Genomic DNA, 22,237 nt, shown 5'->3' on the forward strand with positions numbered 1-22,237 from the left:
AGAATAACTGAGGCAGAAGAACGGATAAGTGACCTGGAAAATAAAATAGTAGAAATAACTACTGCAGAACAGAATAAAAAAAAAGGATGAAAAGAACTGAGGACAGTCTCAGAGACCTCTGGGACAACATCAAATGCACCAACATTCGAATTATAGGGGTCCCAGAAGAAGAAAAGTAAAAGAAAGGGACTGAAAAAATATTTGAAGAGGTTATAGTTGAAAACTTCCCTAATATGGGAAAGGAAACAGTTAATCAAGTCTAGGAAGCACAGAGAGTCCCATACAAGATAAATCCAAGGAGAAACATGCCACGACACATATTAATCAAACTATCAAAAATTAAATACAAAGAAAACATTAAAAGCAGCAAGGGAAAAACAACAAATAACACACAAGGGAATCCCCATAAGGCTAACAGCTGATCTTTCAGCAGAAACTCTGCAAGCCAGAAGGAACTGGCAGGACATATTTAAAGTGATGAAGGAGAAAAACCTACAACCAAGATTACCCAGCAAGGATCTCATTCAGATTTGATGGAGAAATTAAAACCTTTACAGACAAGCAAAAGCTGAGACAGTTCAGCACCACCAAACCAGCTTTACAACAAATGCTAAAGGAACTTCTCTAGGCAAGAAAAACAAGAGAAGGAAAAGATCTACAATAACAAACCCAAAACAATTAAGAAAATGGAAATAGGAACATACATATCGATAATTACCTTAAATGTAAATGGATTGAATGCTCCCACCAAAAGACACAGACTGGCTGAATTGATACAAAAACAAGACCCGTATATATGCTGTCTACAAGAGACTCACTTCAGACCTAGGGACACATACAGACTGAAAGTGAGAGGATGGAAAAATATATTCCATGCAAATGGAAATCAAAAGAAAGCTGGAGTAGCTATTCTCATGTGAGACAAAATAGACTTTAAAATAAAGACTATTACAAGAGACAAAGAAGGACACTACATAATGATCAAGGGATCGATCCAAGAAGAAGATATAACAATTGTAAATATTTATGCACCCAACATAGGAGCACCTCAATACATAAGGCAAATACTAACAGCCGTAAAAGGGGAAATTGACAGTAACACAAACATAGTAGGGGACTTTAACACCCCACTTTCACCAATGGACAGATCATCCAAAATGAAAATAAATAAGGAAACACAAGCTTTAAATGATACATTAAACAAGATGGACATAATTGATATGTATAGGACATGGCATCCCAAAACAACAGAATACTCATTTTTCTCAAGTGCTCATGGAAAATTCTCCAGGATAGATCCTATCTTGGGTCACAAATCAAGCCTTGGTAAATTTAAGAAAATTGAACTTGTATCAAGTATCTTTTCAGACCACAACACTATGAGACTAGATATCAATTACAGAAAAAGATCTGTAAAAAAGACAAACACATGGAGGCTAAACAATACACTACTTAATAACGAAGTGATCACTGAAGAAATCAAAAAATACCTAGAAACAAATGACAATGGAGACACGATGACCCAAAACCTATGAGGTGCAGCAAAAGCAGTTCTAAGAGGGAAGTTTATAGCAATACAATCCTACCTTATGAAACAGGAAACATCTCAAATAAAGAACCTAAACTTGCACCTAAAGCAATTAGAGAAAGAACAACAAAAAAACCCCAAAGTTAGCAGAAGGAAAAAAATCATAAAGATCATATCAGAAATAAATGAAAAAGAAATGAAGGAAACGATAGCAAAGTTCAATAAAACTAAAAGCTGGTTCTTTGAGAAGATAAACAAAATTAATAAACCATTAGCCAGACTCATGAAGAAAAAAAGGGAGAAGACTCAAATCAATAGAATTAGAAATGAAAAAGGAGAAGTAACAACTGACATCGCAGAAATACGAAGGATCATGAGAGATTACTATAAGCAACTCTATCCCAATAAAATGGACAACCTGGAAGAAATGGACAAATTCTTAGAAATGCAAAACCTGCCGAGACTGAACCAGGAAGAAATAGAAAATATGAACAGACCAATCACAAGCACTGAAATTGAAACTGTGATTAAAAATCTTCCAACAAACAAAAGCCCAGGACCAGATGGCTTCACAGGCAAATTCTATCAAACATTTAGAGAAGAGCTAACACCTTTCCTTCTCAAACTCTTCCGAAATATAGCAGAGGGAGGAACACTCCCAAACTCATTCTACGAGGCCACCATCACCCTGATACCAAAACCAGACAAAGATGTCACAAAGAAAGAAAACTACAGGCCAATATCACTGATGAACATAGATGCACAAATCCTCAACAAAATACTAGCAAACAGAATCCAACAGCAGATTAAAAGGATCATGCACCATGATCAAGTGGGGTTTATTCCAGGAATGCAAGGATTCTTCAATATATGCAAATCAATCAACGTGATACACCATATAAACAAATTGAAGGAGAAAAACCATATGATCATCTCAATAGATGCGGAGAAAGCTTTTGACAAAATTCAACACTCATTTATGATAAAAACCCTGCAGAAAGTAGGCATAGAGGGAACTTTCCTCAACATAATAAAGGCCATATATGACAAACCCACAGCCAACGTAAACCTCAATGGTGAAAAACTGAAACTCCACTAAGATCATGAAAAGACAAGGTTGCCCACTCTCATCACTCTTATTCCACATAGTTTTGGAAATTTTAGCCACAGCAATCAGAGAAGAAAAAGAAATAAAAGGAATCCAAATCAGAAAAGATGAAATAAAGCTGTCACTGTTTGCAGATGACATGATACTCTACATAGAGAATCCTAAAGATGCTACCAGAAAACTACTAGAGCTAATCAATGAATTTGGTAAAGTAGCAGGATACAAAATTAATGCACAGAAATCTCTGGCATTTCTATACACTAATGATGAAAAATCTGAAAGTGAAATTAAGAAAACACTCCCATTTACCACTGCAACAAAAAGAGTAAAATATCTAGGAATAAACCTACCTAAGGAGACAAAACCTGTATGCAGAAAATTGTAAGACACTGATGAAAGAAATTAAAGATGATACAGATTGTTGGAGAGATATACCATATTCTTGGATTGGAAGAATCTACATTGTGAAAATGACTCTACCACCCAAAGCAATCTACAGATTCAATGCAATCCCTATGAAGCTACCAATGGCATTTTTCACAGAACTGGAACAAAAAATTTCACAATTTGTGTAGAAACACAAAAGACCCAGAATAGCCAAAGCAATCTGGAGAATGAAAAATAGAGCTGGAGGAATCAGGCTCCCTGACTTCAGACTATACTACAAAGCTATAGTAATCAAGACAGTATGGTACTGGCACAAAAACAGAAATATAGATCAATGGAACAGGATAGAAAGCCGAGAGATAAACCCACGCACATATGGTCACCTTATCTTTGATAAAGGAGGCAAGAATATACAATGGAGAAAAGACAGCCTCTTCAATAAGTGGTGCTGGGAAAACTGGACAGGTACATGTAAAAGTATGAAATTAGAACACTCCCTAACCATACACAAAAATAAACTCAAAATGGATTAAAGACCTAAATGTAAGGCCAGACACTATCGAACTCTTATAGGAAAACGTTGGCAGAACACTGTATGACATAAATCACAGCAAGATCCTTTTTGACCAACCTCCTAGAGGAATGGAAATAAAAACAAAAATAAACAATGGGACCTAATGAAACTTAATAGCTTTTGCACAGCAAAGGAAACCATAAACAAGACCAAAAGACAGCCCTTAGAATGGGAGAAAATATTTGCAAATGAAGCAACTGACAAAGGATTAATCCGCCAAATTTACAAGCAGCTCAATGACAAAAAAACAAACAAACCAATCCAAAAATGGGCAGAAGACCTAAATAGACATTTCTCCGAAGAAGATATGCAGATTGCCAACAAACACATGAAAAGATGCTCAACATCATTAATCATTAGACAAATGCAAATCGAAACTACAATGAGATACCATCTCACAGTGGTCAGAATGGCCATCATCACAAAATCTAGAAACTATAAATGCTGGAGAGGGTGTGGAGAAAAGGGAGCCCTCTTGCTCTGTTGGTGGGAATGTAAATTGATACAGCCACTATGGAGAACAGTATGGAGGTTTCTTAAAAAACTAAAAATAGAACTACCATACGACCCAGCAATCCCACTACTGGGCATATACCCTGAGAAAACCATAATTCAAAAAGAGTCATGTACCAAAATGTTCATTGCAGCTCTATTTACAATAGCCCGTACATGGAAGCAACCTAAGCGTCCATCAACAGATGAATGGATATAGAAGATGTGGCACATATATACAATAGAATATTACTCAGCCATAAAAAGAAATGAAATTGAGTTATTTGTAGTGAGGTGGATGGACCTAGTGTCTGTCATACAGAGTGAAATAAGTCAGAAGGAGAAAAACAAATACCATATGCTAACATATATATATGGAACCTAAGAAAAAAAAAAGGTGATGAAGAACCTAGGGGTAAGATGGGAATAAAGACACAGACCTACTACAGCATGGACTTGAGGATATGGGGAGGGGGAAGGGTAAGCTGTGACAAAGTGAGAGAGTGGCATGGACATATATAAACTACCAAACGTAAAATAGATAGCTAGTGGGAAGCAGCCACATAGCACAGGGAGATCAGCTCGGTGGTTTGTGACCACCTAGAGGGGTGGGATAGGGAGGGTGGGAGGGAGGGAGACGCAAGAGGGAAGAGATATGGGAACGTGTATATGTGTATAGCTGATTCACTTTGTTATAGAGCAGAAACTAACACACCATTGTACAGTAATTATACTCCAGTAAAGATATTTTAAAAAAACCACTGTAAGATAAAAGTAAATTAAGAATAAATCAGAGCTAAAACCAGAATCTCTATTGTTTAGCTATAAGCTAAGTCAAAATCCAAAATTGCCCTTATGCAGATATCAATATTAGACTGAGGTAGTGACTCAGACGTAGATCTGTTACTTCCACTGAACAATGTGCAGTAAGATGAAAATAAATAAATAAATAAATAAATGATGTAAGGATCTAAAATGAGGAAAAAATAACTTATTAGCAGCAGGTGACATGATTGTGAAGAAAGAAAATATAAAGGAGTCTATATGTAAATGATTATAATGAATGAGTTCATCAATTTAGTGAAGATCAATATAAAATGTTTTATAATTAATACAAAAGTTTAGCCATACAGTTAAGATCAGTTATAGTTTGATGTGCTAACAACAAATTTAAGAGAGATACTGTTTATAATAGGAAAAATAACATTGTTCTTGTTAAATTTAACAGCATGTAAAACATTGACCAGCTTAAACTGGTTTTGCATCCTTAAAGAGGATGTTGATTAATCAAACCTTGAGTTATTTTACAGACAGCCCTGGGCGTGTGCAAGACAGGAACCCACGTGTGCAGTATAACCCCAGAGCCGAGAATCTTCAGTCTATGGAACTCAAAGAATAGACATGTTGAGGCTTTTATGAAATGAGAAGTTCTTCAACAAGGAAAACCTGGCTCCCGGCAACAGTGGGAGCTTATATGGACTAATTCAAGCCTAGCCAATGAGCTTCCAAGTTTGAAACTTCCCTAATCCCCCTAAACTTCACCCCGAGCCCTGGATGGAGAAGACACATGCGAGAGCCTTGCTTCCTGTTTCCTTGCAGGTCGATCTCGCAGACAGATGCGAGAGCCTTGCTTCCTGTTTCCTTGCCGGTCGATCTCGCAGTAGAGCTTTTATTTTCTCCAAAGCCGGTGCCTTGGTATTGGCTTCTGTGCGCATTGGGCAAGGAGCCCTTGCTCGGTAGCAGTGTTGGTCACCACAAAGGGATGTAAATCTCATGACTACCTGCCAAAGGCACCACGGCCCCTGGCAGAGTGCAGGCCCTCGTCACCCACCCTGAGCGGTCACCCAGACCAAACTCGTCTAGAGGGTCAGCTGTCACATTGCTGCTTCCCGCTGCTGCTCTCCAGGCTCCTTGGTGCTACTTTCACTTTTGGGAGAAGAAACCGCACCTGGATCAGACGTCTTTTGGGTGAGTAACATCGTTAAAACGTGCCAGCACGTAAAGTTGTCTAATAACCTTCTCAGGATTGTGAGAAGGGAGGGAGACAATATAAAAGGTTACAGCTGCTGAGGTACTCAAAGGATGGAGTCCTAAGACTTTGGATTTCTGTGTCCATGTTTGTCTATGTCTATTTTGTTAGGATTGGTTAAGAGGGGTTGGCTCGCGGATGACTGTAGCAAAATATTAAACCTGATATTAGTGGGGGTCCTCTGAATCAGGCGGTAAGATATTGCTCCCTGACTAGAAATCTTGCCTTTACGCAGGGGTTGGTTTTTCACCCATGCCTAATATGATCGCCTGGAGGTATAGATACAGGTGTGTGTCCTTAATGGAACCTGCCCTGATTACCATGTTGTGTGAGAGGGTAAAGGAGAAATGAGGGACTGTAAATCAGGAAAACTCTCCACTGCAGAACATGTTCTGTGCCTGGGTTAGAGGAATTTCCACCCAAGACGCCTCCTTGGTGTCATTTTGCTCTGGTCATCCTGAGGAAAAGCCCTTCCAAAATGGGGTATGTCGACGATATACCTGCTAATTTAACGGGAAGGGAAAAGAAGAGACGTGATCATACCAGTCAGTCTAAGGAGTAAGCACAGTAAAAATAAATAGGAAATGTAAGAAGTAAAATTAGTGAAATGGGAGCTAAGAGAAAAATCGTCTATTTCCAAATTGGTGGCCAGCATGGAATAAAAAGCACACCTGTGTCTTTAGAGTGAGTTAATGAAAGGCAGACACTAAAGAAACAAAACAGGTGGGACAATGTTATTAGACAAATAGGGATTTAAGGAAGGTTGAGATTGTTAAGGCAGTAACAGGACAAAGAGGAATTGTGTATAATTACTTGCAGTTTAAATAATAAATATGGTGGTCAGACTTGGCCTACATTTAGCTGACTGTAAAGCAAAGCAAAAAAATCTTCCAAAACACAAACAAAACTTGATAAGAGCTATTTTCAACAATCTCACTAAGAATTCTCTTACGTATTAAACACATCTGAGAGTGGCTGGAGAGGGCTGAAGTATTTTGAAGATGGAGATAATGTTTTCTAATGGAGATAATATCTAAGAATAAACTGGATATAGAACTCGTATCAGTAAGTTTGTACCTGTCCTTTCTGGTAATGTGGCTCTTTTAGCTATGTGCTTTTATTCTATAAATGGTAACGTATTATGTTCTTAATTCTATATGACTTCCTACTGTGTGTGGTATACTGGAGTTACGAAAAAGAAGAAAACGACTTTCTTTTGTAACACTGCCTAGCTCCAACATCGGCTAGAGTCAGGGGGAAAATGGCCTGAGAATGGGTCTTCGAATTACGAACAACACGAACTTACAATTAAGACTTCTTTTGCAAAAGAGGAAAAATGGGAGGCAACCAGCTGTCTCCCTGTTTCTTGCAAGGGAAGAGGCCTTTATACAATTGGACACATTTGGGTTGTTCCTCAGTGAGAGTTTTAACCCTCTTTGGTATGAGCCAAGCTAGCAGGCATTGAACTGCTTTTAAGTGTGTAAATATGTATGTTAAAAGGAAACTTCCAGGAGGAACAAACATTGGTGGTGCTAAATACCATGGGCTACGTGGAGGCCTAAATGCATTCTACCTGGAAATTGCCCAGACGTCTAGATTAGCTCGTCTGTGATCTCTGCTGGGGACGTAAAATGTTTTGATCTTCTCCCATGAAGATTAAACCCCGGCATGCTCAGAAAGAAGTGAGGCCTTGATTATTTCAGCCTATATCCTCTGTCAAATTCAGCTCTGAGTCTCGGGCAGACTCCCCACTTCACTTTCTTCAAGGGGATACAGTCACCTCTTCCACCCTCCTCCCTATTGGGTACGTTTTTCAGGGTGGTGAGCGAAACAGAGGCTGGACTTTCCTAGGCTCCTCTGCGGTAGGCAAGTCCACCTCAGCACATGGGGGAGAAACACTAGGATCCTCTGACCAAACTGGCTACAGTCTTGGAGCTGCTTGGACGGATTCCTTGGCAGCTGGGAAGCATGCATGTAGGCTACAGTTCTGACAACCATCTCCAATGGAAAGCTTTCCAGGGTTCCCTAAGTGAATCCTCAGGTCCAAGCTAGTCAGTCGTCTTGGAGACTTGGTCCTCAGTGGCTTCTCAGGGAATTCTTATAGCCAAGTTGTAGATAGTCCCTGCTATATTGGCTTGCTTCTTTCCAGAAACCGAACTAGAAGATGGAATGGGTTCTTAAACCCTCAGGTTCTTGCTTTCTCTCTCACGCCTCTTGAGGCTGTTTGATTTCCTTCTGCTTTTTTTTTTTTTTTTGCTGTACGCGGGCCTCTCACTGCTGTGGCCTCTCCCGTTGTGGAGCACAGGCTCCAGACGCGCAGGCTCGGCGGCCATGGCTCACGGGCCCAGCCGCTCAGCGGCACGTGAGATCTTCCCGGACCGGGGCACGAACCCGTGTCCCCTGCATCGGCAGGCGGACTCTCAACCACTGCGCCACCAGGGAAGCCCCTCCCTCCGCTTTTTGAGGGGAGTGAGGGAAGGTCCTTTTCTAGAGATTTGCGACCCATAGACTGTTCTCAGCTCTTGCGTTTGAAATCTGGGATATTGACCGAGCTGTGACCTAGGAGTCTCGTGCTCACACACGTGCTCTCTCTCTCCAAACCTCCATTCTCAGAGGGGCTGGCTAACCCCTCAGAACTAGCACTAAGGGGGAAAGCCTTTGAGGGGGCAAGCCTCTAGTGTGCCAAGGTGCTTCCTATAAAGGAAGAAGTGGGCTTGGAGTCCCCAGATGTGCCTTCCTTCATCTCCCGTGAACTCAAGGGTTTTCCAGGTGCAGCCAACATTGCTGCATCACACAGACCTCGAGTTTCTGGTAAAGCTGCTGGTTGACACCAGGCCCAATTCATGAAGGCTAGGAAAGGCCTTTCCAGGCTCTTGGTGTATGTCGCCAAATAAGCAAATTTTGAGAATTTGACAATCTCACGTGTTCAGAGGATATAGAGAACTGGAATCTCATATATACTGTTCGTAGAAATATATGGTAGAACCACTTTGAAAAACAATGTGTTGATATCATGTAATGATGAACATACGTATACTGACCCAGCAGTTACACTTCTAGATATATACTTTAGAGAAACTCTTGCACATGTGTTCCAGGAATCATGTTGAGTATTTATAGTAGCAAGCATTATTCATAACTATCAAAACCTAAAAGTAGTTTAAATGTCCATTTACCATAGAATGGAGAAATACATTGAAATATTTACACATAGGTATTATTCACCAGTTAAACAAATGAACTGTACTATTCAATAACCCAAATATAACTTATAATAAACTTGTGTGATACAAGCAAGTTACAGAAATAATACCATACAATGCTTTTTTCTTACATAAAGCTAAAAAATAAAAGTGAATGATACACTGTGAGGGATACATATGGTAAAATTAGGTATTATAATACATCAATTTTGTATCAAATATAGCACAATTTTAAATGATATGATTAAGAATAACAAATAAATCCTGCCTTACAGAAAGATTTAGCTGAATTGCTGTTCTGATCCACATGTCTTATCAATTAGACCATATTGTAGCCATAACTTTCTCAAGCCCGTTTCTAAAAACCTTTGTTTATATCCATCCATGTATGCTTACTGTCTTCAACATATAGTAGAGGAATATGAATTGACCATGCTCCAGTGAAGCTGAGAAACTTTAATAGCATTTGCCACAAAAATGCCATGATCAGACAAAAACAGCCTTTATTAAAATACCTATTTTTAGATGACATTCTGGTAGAAGCCATCCAAAATCATATAGATACTGTTTAGGAAAACAAAAATCAGCCTCGTTTCTGGTTGTAATACCAGTTATTTTATTATAAAACATCCTATACTAAACTATAGAAAGTTCTTAATAACTATAGATTGAATGATTGGATTATAGCATGATTTTTTTCTCTTTACTTTTCCGTTTCTGTCATTTTTTCCCTATTGTGAATATGTACCTTGTTATGTTAAATTTATATTCTTCCCTCTCATTTGTTTTCTGAGGTTTTTTATCGAGGGTAGAGGCAGAAATGATTTACAAAATCTAGTACTAAAGGAAATGCTACATGACTGTAAAATCAAATCACTATGAGTTCAAATTAATATGAGATGTACGCCACTAAATCAGTAGAACATAAGAACTCTATGCTGCTTAAAATAATAATTATTATTATAATTAAAATAATGCAAAAGTCAACCTAAATGTTGAAAAACAAAGAAGGAACACATTTTTCCCCAGAGTAGAGTCACTAAAGTTAGTAAACATCTGCTTTGGAATATTTAGGCCTCTTTGGACCACATGCTCCTCTACAAATAAAGCTGACTCAGCCATTCATCTGTCTAAGGCAGATAAATTGAGCACTGTACAGCTTATTGTGCAAGGTTCTCTTGAATGAGAAGTTTGAAAATTCAGCTCCGTAAAGGCATGAAAAGACACGTTGGTACATTTTGTTCAAGCGTGGTGACACTTGGCAAAATAATGTGAAACTAAGTATGGCAAAAACAGGAAATAAAAATTTTAAAATTAATAAAGACACCATGATAAAGGGATATTTTAAAAATAGATTTCTCCTGCAAATCCACTGATTATCCTAATTACAGAGAATGTCTAACTTCATCAGAAGCACACATTGTCTGTCACGTGAGCACTGGCTGAATGACTATGGAGGGCACGGGGCGAGGCAGGAAAAAAATACCACCGTCCCTGCATACCCTGGATACTGAAAAAAAAAGAAAAGAGATGGTTGTTAGAAAGACAGACAGACAAACAGAAAGATATTGTTTGTGAGAATAAATCAGTGTCACCTGCAGAGATTGTTTAAAACCCTAAATAGTGAAACCATTTCATGACTAAAATAGTTGAGTAGGCAGAAAAGCAGATTGCCAGGGGCCCAGCAATCTTTGATCCAGTGTAAATTGGAAGAACAAGCCACAGCCAGAGCCCCTGGTGTGACTTGTAATTAGGTTTATGCCACCGATGAAATAAGCTCATCAAGAGATGTTAAAAATGTAAATATAAATTTAAAACGAAATAATCTGAAAATATAAGTTTAAAAACAGAAAATTCAGCATGGTGAAATGGTGACAGGCCAGTATAAAAGCAAATGTAATGATCCCAGACAAGTATTTTGCTTAAATCTAGAGATCCTTTGTACCTTTCCAGAGTGATTATGGCCGACGGAGAGCGGTTTCTTTGAAGTATTGAGCTTTCCGTGGGGTCCGAACACTCCAAACAGCAGATTGCATTTGGGATTCTCTTTAATGGTTGCTTTTGTGCGGCAACATGTACTGAAAAAAGCTTGTATTGATCCTTTGGATTTTCCAAGTTAATAGGTAAAATGTTTGTTTGAAGAAAAAGCAGACATCTTTTGTTATTTATGAACGTGAGCCTGGCTTGCAGAACTTACAAAAGGGAGCAAAGGTTTCTATTTTGACAGAGACAACTTGAAGTCTTGTGGATAATGAACTAAGAAAAGCATTGTAAGTAAACAATCACTGTACTTTTGGTTGAAACATTTTAGAAATCCGGTCTTCCAAGGAGCCGTGAAAACACTAAATTAAAAACAAAGATTTCATTAATTGGTCATTTGCCATTTGAAGTGTACCCTGACCAAACCCTGGTCCAAACATATCCATTCTTATCCTGAATTGAGAGTGGACTGAAGCAACAAAGGATTCATTTAAATAATGACCATGACAAGTATTTTCCTTAAGAAATAGAAGATATCAATCTAAGAATTAATGTTATTTATTTATACTAGTCCTTCGAACACAGATTAATAAATTGCTTGTTATCCTGTTCGTAGAAGACAATGTTTAAACATTTATATTCATAACCTGTGATTTGAATTGACACCATAGCATGAAAATACCAAGTCCTGAGGCTATTCACTAGAAATCAAGGTGAACCAGCAACATCCCCTCCATAAACTAGCCAATGATATGTGATTTTCTCTTGGAAGTTGGAGAAGATTTTCTGCTTGGGGAGATGATGTATTTAAGGACATTTTGACTTTGTTTCCTGTCATCCCGTTATTGAGATGCACTTAGGGATTCAACGAGGAACAAGAGAAAATGAAACAACTTATTAGCCATTAGCTTGTTTGTTCAGTGTGGCTTCCTCATCGATACAATGAATATAATAATATTACCTACCTATCTCACAGGATTGTTGTGAGATTAAATGACTTAATATATGTAAAACACTTGCTGCTGCTGGTAATGCCTAGATGATTCAGAGAGCTCAGTAGGATTTTTTATGAAGGGAATAGATACCTATATAGCTATATATATGTATGTATATATCTCCCATTTTGTTTCTGGCCTCGTACACAAGTAGAGGTTGCTCCTTTCTTGTTTCTGTAATGACCTGATAAATTCATCTTAACCATAATTGCTTATGTATATCAGGTCAATAATAAGTTCCAGAAAACCATGACAGAAGACTATTATTGGTGATGTTCAATTCATATGATGAGGCTTAGCTTTCAGAAGAAATATATTCTAAATGTCTTTATAGTCTTAAGTAGTTATGAACAAAAATACTTCCTAAATGTTATGGAATCTTTATAGGAATCTTTATTTTTTTCAATCAAACTAAAAAGAAAAGATGAAATTATTAATTATTATGAGAGACCAGGATTTACAGGTAGTTCATCAGTCATAAATGAGAAAGGAAATATACCCAGTGTGAAAGAAATATTAACAGAAATTGGAAGTAAGCATTTAGATTTAGTAAAAAGATTCTTAATATGTAAATCACACACAAATAAAGCATTAGACTTTTTATATTTAGTTTTGGCTATTAGTCCAAAAGATAAGTCCATCTTGATACGAATCGCCTTAAGAAAATTACTATTTTCAAATTAAAAAAATATTGTGGTTCATTTTATTTTAGTGTAAATACCTTTATATAGTCCATCCTTTTTCAAAAGTCTATATAATATATAAACTGGGATAGAAGTATTAGTTTTATAAAAGAATCATGTAAATATTTGAAACAAATCTTGAGAGGCAATCATGAAAAGCTCAGATTATGGGGAATATCTGATACTTTAATTTTCTGGTTAATTTAGGTTTTAAGATGAAACCCCTTTTATATACCAACTTTTGCAATGAAAATCTTTGGTCAGGCACTGATTTGCCTTCCACGGTGGGCACAGTGTAGTATGTAATTGAGTTTTTAATGATATATGCCGTATAGTACCTCAGAGTCACAAATCATTGTGTACATACAATAATAATACTACTAATAATTTCTCAGTGTAAAATTTTAGGAGAATGAGCTGAGTGTGTCCCCCTCTCGGGATGTGCATGGAGTTTGCTTTTTGGATCCAACCTATTTTCAAAGTTTTAAAGCCAATGACAGTACATTTTTAAGAGGTACACTGAATTAGATATAAAAATACATATATTATACCTAAGAAACAATTCTTAAAGGTACCTTAATTAAACTTTTTTCACAAATTTGTTTTCTTTTACCTAACTTTATTTTTTTGTTTCTTTTCCCCATCCTGTTACTTCAGCGTATTCAGGGACATTGTAAATTCTATTCCAGTAGGTGTCAGACTTTCCCAGTGTGCAGACCACAGAGCCTCGGGAAAGGCAAGCTAATAGGTGCTGTGATGCTTAATTCTATACTTAAACCAGTTGTTCCTGTAAACTGACTCTTTTAGCATTTCCTGAAATAACACATTTTTAAATTAATATTTTGGTATTTAAAGAAACAGAAGGTGTACAAATGTTTCTTGTTTAATCACCTAGACGGTATAAATTCTGGCATGTATCATACAATATGTGTGTGTATATTCAGCGGCAATTTAGTGAGTAGAAATATCAAAGAAATAAAAAAGGAAACGATTAATGAGAAAAAAACTGAGGTACTGAATATACTTTAGTATTTTCACTGGCAGTAATGTAGTAGATACGTTTAATTTCTCAAGGACATAAAAACTACTCTTTAATATAATGGTGTGTTTCTTTTTAGAATTTAACAGCATGTGAGAATAATCCCCTTGGATGCTACTAGGCCACTGATAAGAACTTTGCAAACTATACATGATAAAGACTGAATGTTTGTGTCCCCCCAAAATTCATTTGTTTTGTTTTTGTTTTTGTTTTTGTTTGCGGTACGCGGGCCTCTCACTGTTGTGGCCTCTCCCGTTGCGGAGCACAGGCTCCGGAAGCGCAGGCTCAGCGGCCATGGCTCACGGGCCCAGCCGCTCCGCGGCATGTGGGATCTTCCCAGACCGGGGCACGAACCCGTGTCCCCTGCATCGGCAGGCAGACTCTCAACCACTGCACCACCAGGGAAGCCCAAAATTCATTTGTTGACATCCAAATTCCCATTATGATAATATTGAGAGATGGGGATTTGGGGAGGTGGTTAGGTATAAGGGATTAGTGCCCTTATAAAAGTGGCCCTAGAGAGATCCCTCATGCCTTCCACAATGTAGGAGTACAATGAGAAGTCGGGAATCTGAAAAAGGCCATGCTGGTAACCTGTTCCTGGGTTTCCAGCTTCCGGAACTGTGAGAAATAAATTTCTGTTGTTTATAAGGAACCCAGTCGCTCATTTTGTTATAACAGCCTGAATGGACTAAGGTGGCATCTGAATTTAATTGACCAGATTTTTCACATGTAAAACCTCATAATTTACAGAATTAAGCAGAAAAATGCATATTACGATAGGCAGCAGAATTAATTTAATGGTTAGTTTTTGTAATTTTAAACCATTAAATTTTAAAATTTAAATTTTCTATTTACAAGTGGTTTAATAAAAGACTTGTAGAGTTTATCATGTTAGACATATTAGAAATCAGAATCCATTTAACTTGAGCCACCTATTTGTACATAAAGCAAGTTACATAGCTTATAGAAAGAATAAACAAGTGAAATTCTAAAATAAATAAAGTCAATAAACTCAGCAAACATAGGATTCATCTTGTTTCATATTCAACTTTTCCCTTCTGGCCCTTTCATTAACATTTTACCATATTTATGGCCATTCTATATGCAAAATCAATACAATGACAAACAAGTAAGTGGGAAACTCTCTGGAAGAGCTCTGATTTCTGCCCTCTCCCTCCTCCCTTTCGTTAAAGAAAGAAAGAAAAACTCTTCAATTGAGCATCCATATTTCTATAGTTCTCATATTTCCCAGACTTATATTTCTAGTGTTTATCTCCGCTGTGAACTCCAAATCCATCCAATAATCAGTCATTCCACAGAGTTTTGTGGAGCTCTCTCTATGTGCATGGCACTATTGTTGGCAGTGAATAGAATAATAATAAGTAAGAAGGTCAAGGGTCCTATTTTCACAGAATGTATTTTGTGGAAAAATATAAAATACACAACTGTCTGCATAAATAGACCCAATAATTTCAAATAAATGCTCTGAAGAAACAATAAGGGTGATAAGATAAGGATGGCAACTTTCCATTCGGTGGTCAGAGAAGGTCTACTTGAGGGAGGGCCATTAAAGCTCAAATTGCATAAGAAAAGGAGTCTTTTGTCTAAATGCTGAGGGAAGAGCATTCTCTCAAGAGCAAACAGGAGTTTCCTTGAGATATGTATTAACTTGGCATGGTCAGTAACCAGGAGGAAGGGCAGTGTGGCTGGACGAGATTGAGAGGATTGAGCTTGGAGCATGGTAGAAAATGAGATCATAAAGATAGGCAGGGGTCATGTCAAGCAGGACCCTGTGTGCATGGTGAGGATTTAGGATTTTATTCTAAATGTATTGGAAAGCTACTAAGTGATTTTGAGCATGTGAGCAAAATACTAAATTTCACAGGTTTTAAAACATCTCTGAAATCAGGAATATATTTTGAAATCAATGATATATTTTAGTCACTACTAGTCAGACAGTAGTTTTTGTCATTGCCTTAGAAATGTCTTAACCAGTTTCATTTATATCTTCATTTCAAGGAGGCAAAAGTGATATAAAATAAGATAAATAAGATAAATCTGAAAACTTTAAATAATGTCATACTTTCTGATTAGTACATAAAATCACATCACAATAGATGAAGTCTTACATCCAATGAAACGCATTAACCTGAATTAAAGTTTAAATACCTTAAATGTATACAGTGTTCTATGTCCAATGTATTCAATAAAAAAAAAGTTTGAAAGATCTCACACTTGTGTGGAGGCAAGAGTGGAAACATGGACAAGTTAAGAGACTAAGTAGTAGATAATGGTGGCTAAGAATAACATGGTGTGGTGAAGGTGGAGAGAAGCTAGCAGATTTGGGGTATATTGGAGGGAACACCAAGACTTGTTGATTGATTATATAAAGGTCGGGAGAGAAAAAGTATAAAGGGTATAGCCAAGGTTTCTAGTTATGGAACTAGCCGTTCACTGAGATGAAGATTCAAGTACGTGTGTGCAGGGGTTGGGATTGTGAGAGAAGTTAGGTAGGCAGTTAATGCCAATATCTCGTTTCACCTACTATCCTCTCAGGGAAAGCTCATAGCCTCCAGGTAGACCACTCATCCTGTTACGTTCTCTCATAAACTTCGTTCAGAATGTTTGTTCATCACCATTTTGATTCAACATCAGCATTTGTGATGTACTGTTTTTCTTCCCCATGCCCTTTTCCCACTGGACTGCAGATTCCGTGAGGACAGAACAGGTGGGAGTTAGTCTTCACTGTTTTACCCTCAGCACAAGCACAATGCTGGGCACATATTAGGTCCTCAGCAAATACTGGTTCAATACCTAAATGCATTAATCCCAGTTTCTTCTTTTTATCCTGCCTGTTTCAAAGTGCTTGGTCACTGACCAACACCCACTGTTCCAGACAGGAAACCACAGCTCTGGTGTAGCCAGGAGTTCCTGTGGTGGTAAGATAAGGGAAAGTACAAGATGAGACAAAAATATGCCAGAAAAATTCTATTGACAGAAGTATTCAAGTATTCCTTTTACATAGAACCACTATAAAATTCCAAAAATAGTAAGGAAAAAAAACCCCAAACCTGAGATGAGTTTATCCCAAGTCAACAAGGTTTTATTATACAGAAATATTTCTTTGGGAAGGATTCATCTATATATTCACATATAGATCCATAAACTTTACATTCAGTTTGTTAAATACTGTGTACTTATTGTAAACCAAACACCTTACTAGCACTGGAAATATGTCCCTAAACTCAAGGAGATCACAAGTTCACTGTAATTATAACATTGTAAGTGCGATGATAGAAGAATTCAAAGAGAGCTATATGAGCAGTTAGAGGGGCCACATAACTGAGCCTGAGAAAGCTTCCTGGAGGTATTATTATCAGGTGTAAAAGAAGTAGGTGATGGGCAAAGAAGACCATGCTAGCCAGAGGGACAAACAGGGAACAAAGGTAGGTTTAACAAACAGCGTATTGTGGACTAGAAAACTACAAATTTTCATGGCCAGAAAGTCACAGAAGGTGAGGCTGGGGAAGTAGGCAGGAGCCAGATCAAGGATGACGTATGACCGACTGGGAATGAAATCTGGAATTTATTCTGGAGGCAAAGAATAGCCTCCGAAGCCTGAGAAGTGGGGAAATAAACTGGCCACTCGTATTTTCCCAGTTGGGATAATAGACTGTATTTGCTGAAGGAGTATAATGTACGGATTGAGAGCTACGTCTCTGAAGCCAGCCAGCCTGGGTTTGAATTTTTGTCCTGGGATTTACTAGCTAAGTGACCCTAGTTAATTTTCTTAACCTCTCTATAATGAAATAGTAACAGAATCTTCTTCATGGAATTATGGTTATGATTAAAGGATTGAAAATATGTGAGTGTGTGTGTGTGTATACATATATATACACACACACACACACACACTCAGAATAGTACAGTACTAGGAAAAATGCCATAAAGTGTTTGCTATTATCATTATTTGCTAATCAAACGAAAATATGAAAGACCTCTTTTGACCTTACCAAGGCTTATTTGCATCAGCACTGTGGCCATAATAGATGGACCTAAGTTTTCTCTAATACCATTATCAATTGCATGGCTAATGAGTAAGAAATCTGGGACTTAATGAAGTATTACTTAATGAATGAATACTTAATGAAAAGTATTACCGGGACTTCCCTGGTGGCGCAGTGGTTAGGAATCCGCCTGCCAACGCAGGGGACACGGGTTCGAGCCCTGGTCTGGGAAGATCCCACATGCCATGGAGCAGCTAAGCCTGTGCGCCACAACTACTGAGCCTGCGCTCTAGAGCCCGCGAGCCACAACTGCTGAGCCCACGTGACACAACTACTGAAGCCCGCGTGCCTAGAGCCCGTGCTCCGCAACAAGAGAAGCCACCGCAATGAGAAGCCCGCACACCGCAACAAAGAGTAGCCCCCGCTCGCCGCAACTAGAGAAAGCCCACACGCAGCAATGAAGACCCAATGCAGCCAAAAATAAATAAAGAAATAAATTTATAAAAGAAAAGAAAAGTATTACCAAAGAGAACCTTAGCTCTGTAGGACCTCAGGATGTAGATCTCTAAGTACAGTTAGTTCTTTTCTCTAGAAATAATTTAAGATTCTTTTCATTGGAAAATGCATGGGATGGAGTTCGGCTCAGCAAGTTACACCTTTAATATCTTGTTTCCTCCTAACATATAATGAATTTTTAAAAATCTGAGATATGTTGGTGCTTGCTTTTTATATAACACATTCCTTGGGAGCAGGAATTATTTTTATTTGAAAAATTCTGTTTCCCCCGAGACCAGCAATGTATAAACAGTCATCAAATAAGTAAGGGTTCATAAGCTTTGACAGTGAGGTCTTTGGATAAAGCAACTAGCATTTATTTAAAAACTAGTATTCATCAAATTATCAATTACTAGTTCTAATTATGAAACAACCATATGCCACTTTCTATATGCTATGTAAAATTTAATTGGTATTTTACTTTCAACTGTTCCCTTCTTTTGGTTATATTTACTAGTCTATTGAAAAATCCCTTTATAATAACATCTCTAAAAGGTTCAAAGCATTTCCTATGAGTGCCTAAGACTTCTATATAATTGGTTTAAAAAATTAAATCACAGTCTAACAAAATATGATTAATAGAAATGATATTATACATGACTCAGAAAAGACTCTCAATAAATTACATTTTTTACTTAATAGACCACATTCTGTTGTTCCTAAACATGAGAAAGTTTAATTTATATCTGTTAAAATGTCTGTTTTAGACAGTCTATCTATCCTAAGTTGAACATTTTGTAATCTGTAGCATTTGTTTTTACAGTAAATTGGCATGTTCCAAATTCCACCATGTTAATAAGTTTTTATAAAATCAAATTTACTTTCATGTTTTAAAAAATGCCATAACCTTTGAAATACAGTGAAAAATGGATTTGAATAATAAAGAATACATAAATACAAATCTATTGGCTTATATACTTCCCAGTGTCTCATGTTTATATCAACAACAGTGTTAACACAATGCCTTTCATAGCAGGTGTTAGTTGCTATTATTAACTTGAATTATTTTATAGTCAGGCGTTTAACTTTGAACATTAAATGAATAGAACATTGACGCGCATTTTCCAGGGTTTTGTTTTTGTTTTTTGGTCCTTTTGAAAGACTTCTTTAATGATACTTCTTTAAGCTTTGTCTTATTATTTTGCTTCAACAATTCAAATTGAATTTTCTCTCATTTTAAATCAAAATCAATTTGAAAAATTGGCCTTTCTAGTCAACCCATTCATAATGATGGCATAATTCAGTATAATGGTCCTAGTAAAAGATGACTTGTTGAGTACCTATTCTGTGAGAAGCGTCTGTCTAAGCACATCTCATTAATTTGAATCTTGCATGATAACCCTGCAAAGTTGGTATTTTTATCTGTACTCCTTATACCATATCTGTCTTTTACAAATGAAGAAACTGAGATTCAGGGACATCAATTGACTCGCTCAAGTCAAGGATCTAGACAGTACTGGAGCCAGGATTCCAGCCTAGCTCTGCTTAGTTTGAGCTTTCCACAGCGCAGGCTGTTTCAGTTTTTAAATCTGTTCACACCTTAACTGTAATGACATTTTTTCTTTCATGTTGTGTCTGTAGTTCTGAGCACAACCAACATACCCTTGATCTGAATTAACTAACAGTCACTGTGAGGTTACACTGTTTGTTACCGACTATCCCCAGTTAAAGTACCTCTATTAGTAACTTCGACCACTTCAATTACAATAAATTGCTGCGTTTTGTTTGTTCATCTTTTCCCTTTTAGATAAGGTAACACTTAATTACCTCACCTAACTGAAATATGATCTGGTTTCATCTTGGACATGAAATCCTTTTCTGGAAGTGAGACAACTGTTAGCTTGCAATCTTATAAACCTTATAGTTAGAAAGAAAAAAAAAGAATGTTTCTTACTTTCCTCTAGTTGTTTCAAAGCTTGATTTTTGGTAGCTGGTTCTTTGGCTTCCAGGGCTGTCACCTCTGCTGAGGTACGTTTCCCGTGGGGATCGATTTCCAACGCCTCTAACCGAGTTTAGAGAAATGGCTTGTTCATTCGACTTTCTGGCAAAGCTCTGAAGAAATTTCAGGGTGGAGTTGGAAAGGACCACTGACTCTGCTTTAGGACTGAACCTGATGCTCGATTTGGTCGGGAGGGCAAGAGTTTGTAACTTCAGTACCACTTCTGTCTTCCCTGTGGGTGTGAGAGTTTGGTTTCTCACACGCTCGGGAGATGCACTTGTCTCTGAGGGAAGCAATGTCGATTTCAGAAGACTCTCCTCGGAAGTGCTTGCCTCGGGAGCTGTGGCCATCTCCACTGATGTGATCTGGGTGGTTGGCAGCACCTGAAGACTTTGTATTTTGCTTAGAGGAGCTGGAGCAGAGGTCTGGGAGTTCCAGGAGTTCTCATCCTCGGGTGTAGTCCAAGTATGTGTAGTGTTGTTACGCCCAATCCCCCCACTCCATAAACTAGAAAGGAGGATGAATAGCCTTGCTCCTTTCATTTCAGTAGTTTGAAGCTAGAAAGCTCGTGTGAAATCGGGAGGGGGATAAAGTCCTTCTAGCCTCTTCGATGGCTGCTTCCACACTGAATCTGCTAAGACAGAGCTTTGCCAATTTGAGATGTGTAGAGGAAACAGGTTTCTGTGTTTTGCAGTGGACTCAGGAAGTTTGATTTCCTGTTTCTGTAGGTTCTGTGGGATCTGTGACCTCTGGGAGGATGATCTATGGAAGCAGTGAAGGGTGTCTGACGAGGCTAAGGGTAAATGGAAAAACACAGGCAATTATTATCAGGAAAACCCATGAGAGAAACATGAAGTAACTTTCCTAGGTTCACTCATATTTCATGTGTTGCTGATTTTGAAGAGAAATTTCACGTTGATAATGGAATTTTGTTTGGATGGGCTGAATCAAGGAGTTTAACATTTTTTTTCTACTATACAGGGAACTTGAGAAAAAGTTTTGTGGTGCTTCCTTTCCACTGTGCCCCATCCAGAGAGCCACATTTTGTTCAAGGACATATACGCATGTACACAAAAACTCATCTGCAACATCTCTGCTCTTTCACACATCACAGGCTGAATTGTGAAATATATATATACATCCTTATTTTTATATATACACTTCAGCTGTAGCATTATTTGAAGTTAATCTCAATGATGATAATAAAAAAGAAAAGCATAAATTATTGAGTTATGTGAGTATACAAGAAAATCACTTTAAATTATGCTCTCCAAATTTCTATTAGAACCAATTAATGGAATGAATAATCAGAAATTTACTTCCTCTATTTTCTAATCCTTATCTTCTAGTGGTTGGGGGGTGATTAGTATTTTACCACTAAGGAAGGGATGAAAGAAAAAGTGGAGTCACATGAAAATAAACTGGGACTAGTTTTTGTACTTCTTCTGTAGTGCAAAATATAACAGCTGCAGAAAAGAGAGAACTAAATTGATCAAAGACTTTTCTGTGGTTGTTTTCCCAGTAGAGATGCTTCATGGGATTTATGATTTCACTACTCCAACAAATGTCTGATTCTCAGACTTCCATTAAGTTCTCTCATCTGTAAAATATTCCATAGCAAACTTTTCAGACATACAAGTAACAAGCTAGAACAGTTCATCCATCCATATACATTCCTTTCTTCCTTCCTTCATTCATGTGGTAATTACCCAAAC

At 37.6% G+C, this 22,237-nt stretch overlaps 1 protein-coding gene across 1 annotated transcript in view; it reads right to left on the reverse strand.

Annotated features, from left to right (window-relative positions):
* The window catches only part of MMRN1 (multimerin 1), a 66,992-nt gene extending 45,710 nt beyond the window's left edge, over positions 1-21,282 (reverse strand). The window contains exon 1 of the mRNA XM_067736964.1: positions 20,478-21,282. Within this exon, the coding sequence (XP_067593065.1) occupies positions 20,478-21,064 (587 nt within the window). The 5' untranslated portion in view covers positions 21,065-21,282. The remainder of the gene's footprint in view (positions 1-20,477) is intronic.
* Positions 21,283-22,237: the final 955 nt, after the last annotated feature.

This window comes from Pseudorca crassidens, chromosome 4 (genome assembly GCF_039906515.1).
Source record: "Pseudorca crassidens isolate mPseCra1 chromosome 4, mPseCra1.hap1, whole genome shotgun sequence".
NCBI lineage: Eukaryota > Metazoa > Chordata > Mammalia > Artiodactyla > Delphinidae > Pseudorca > Pseudorca crassidens.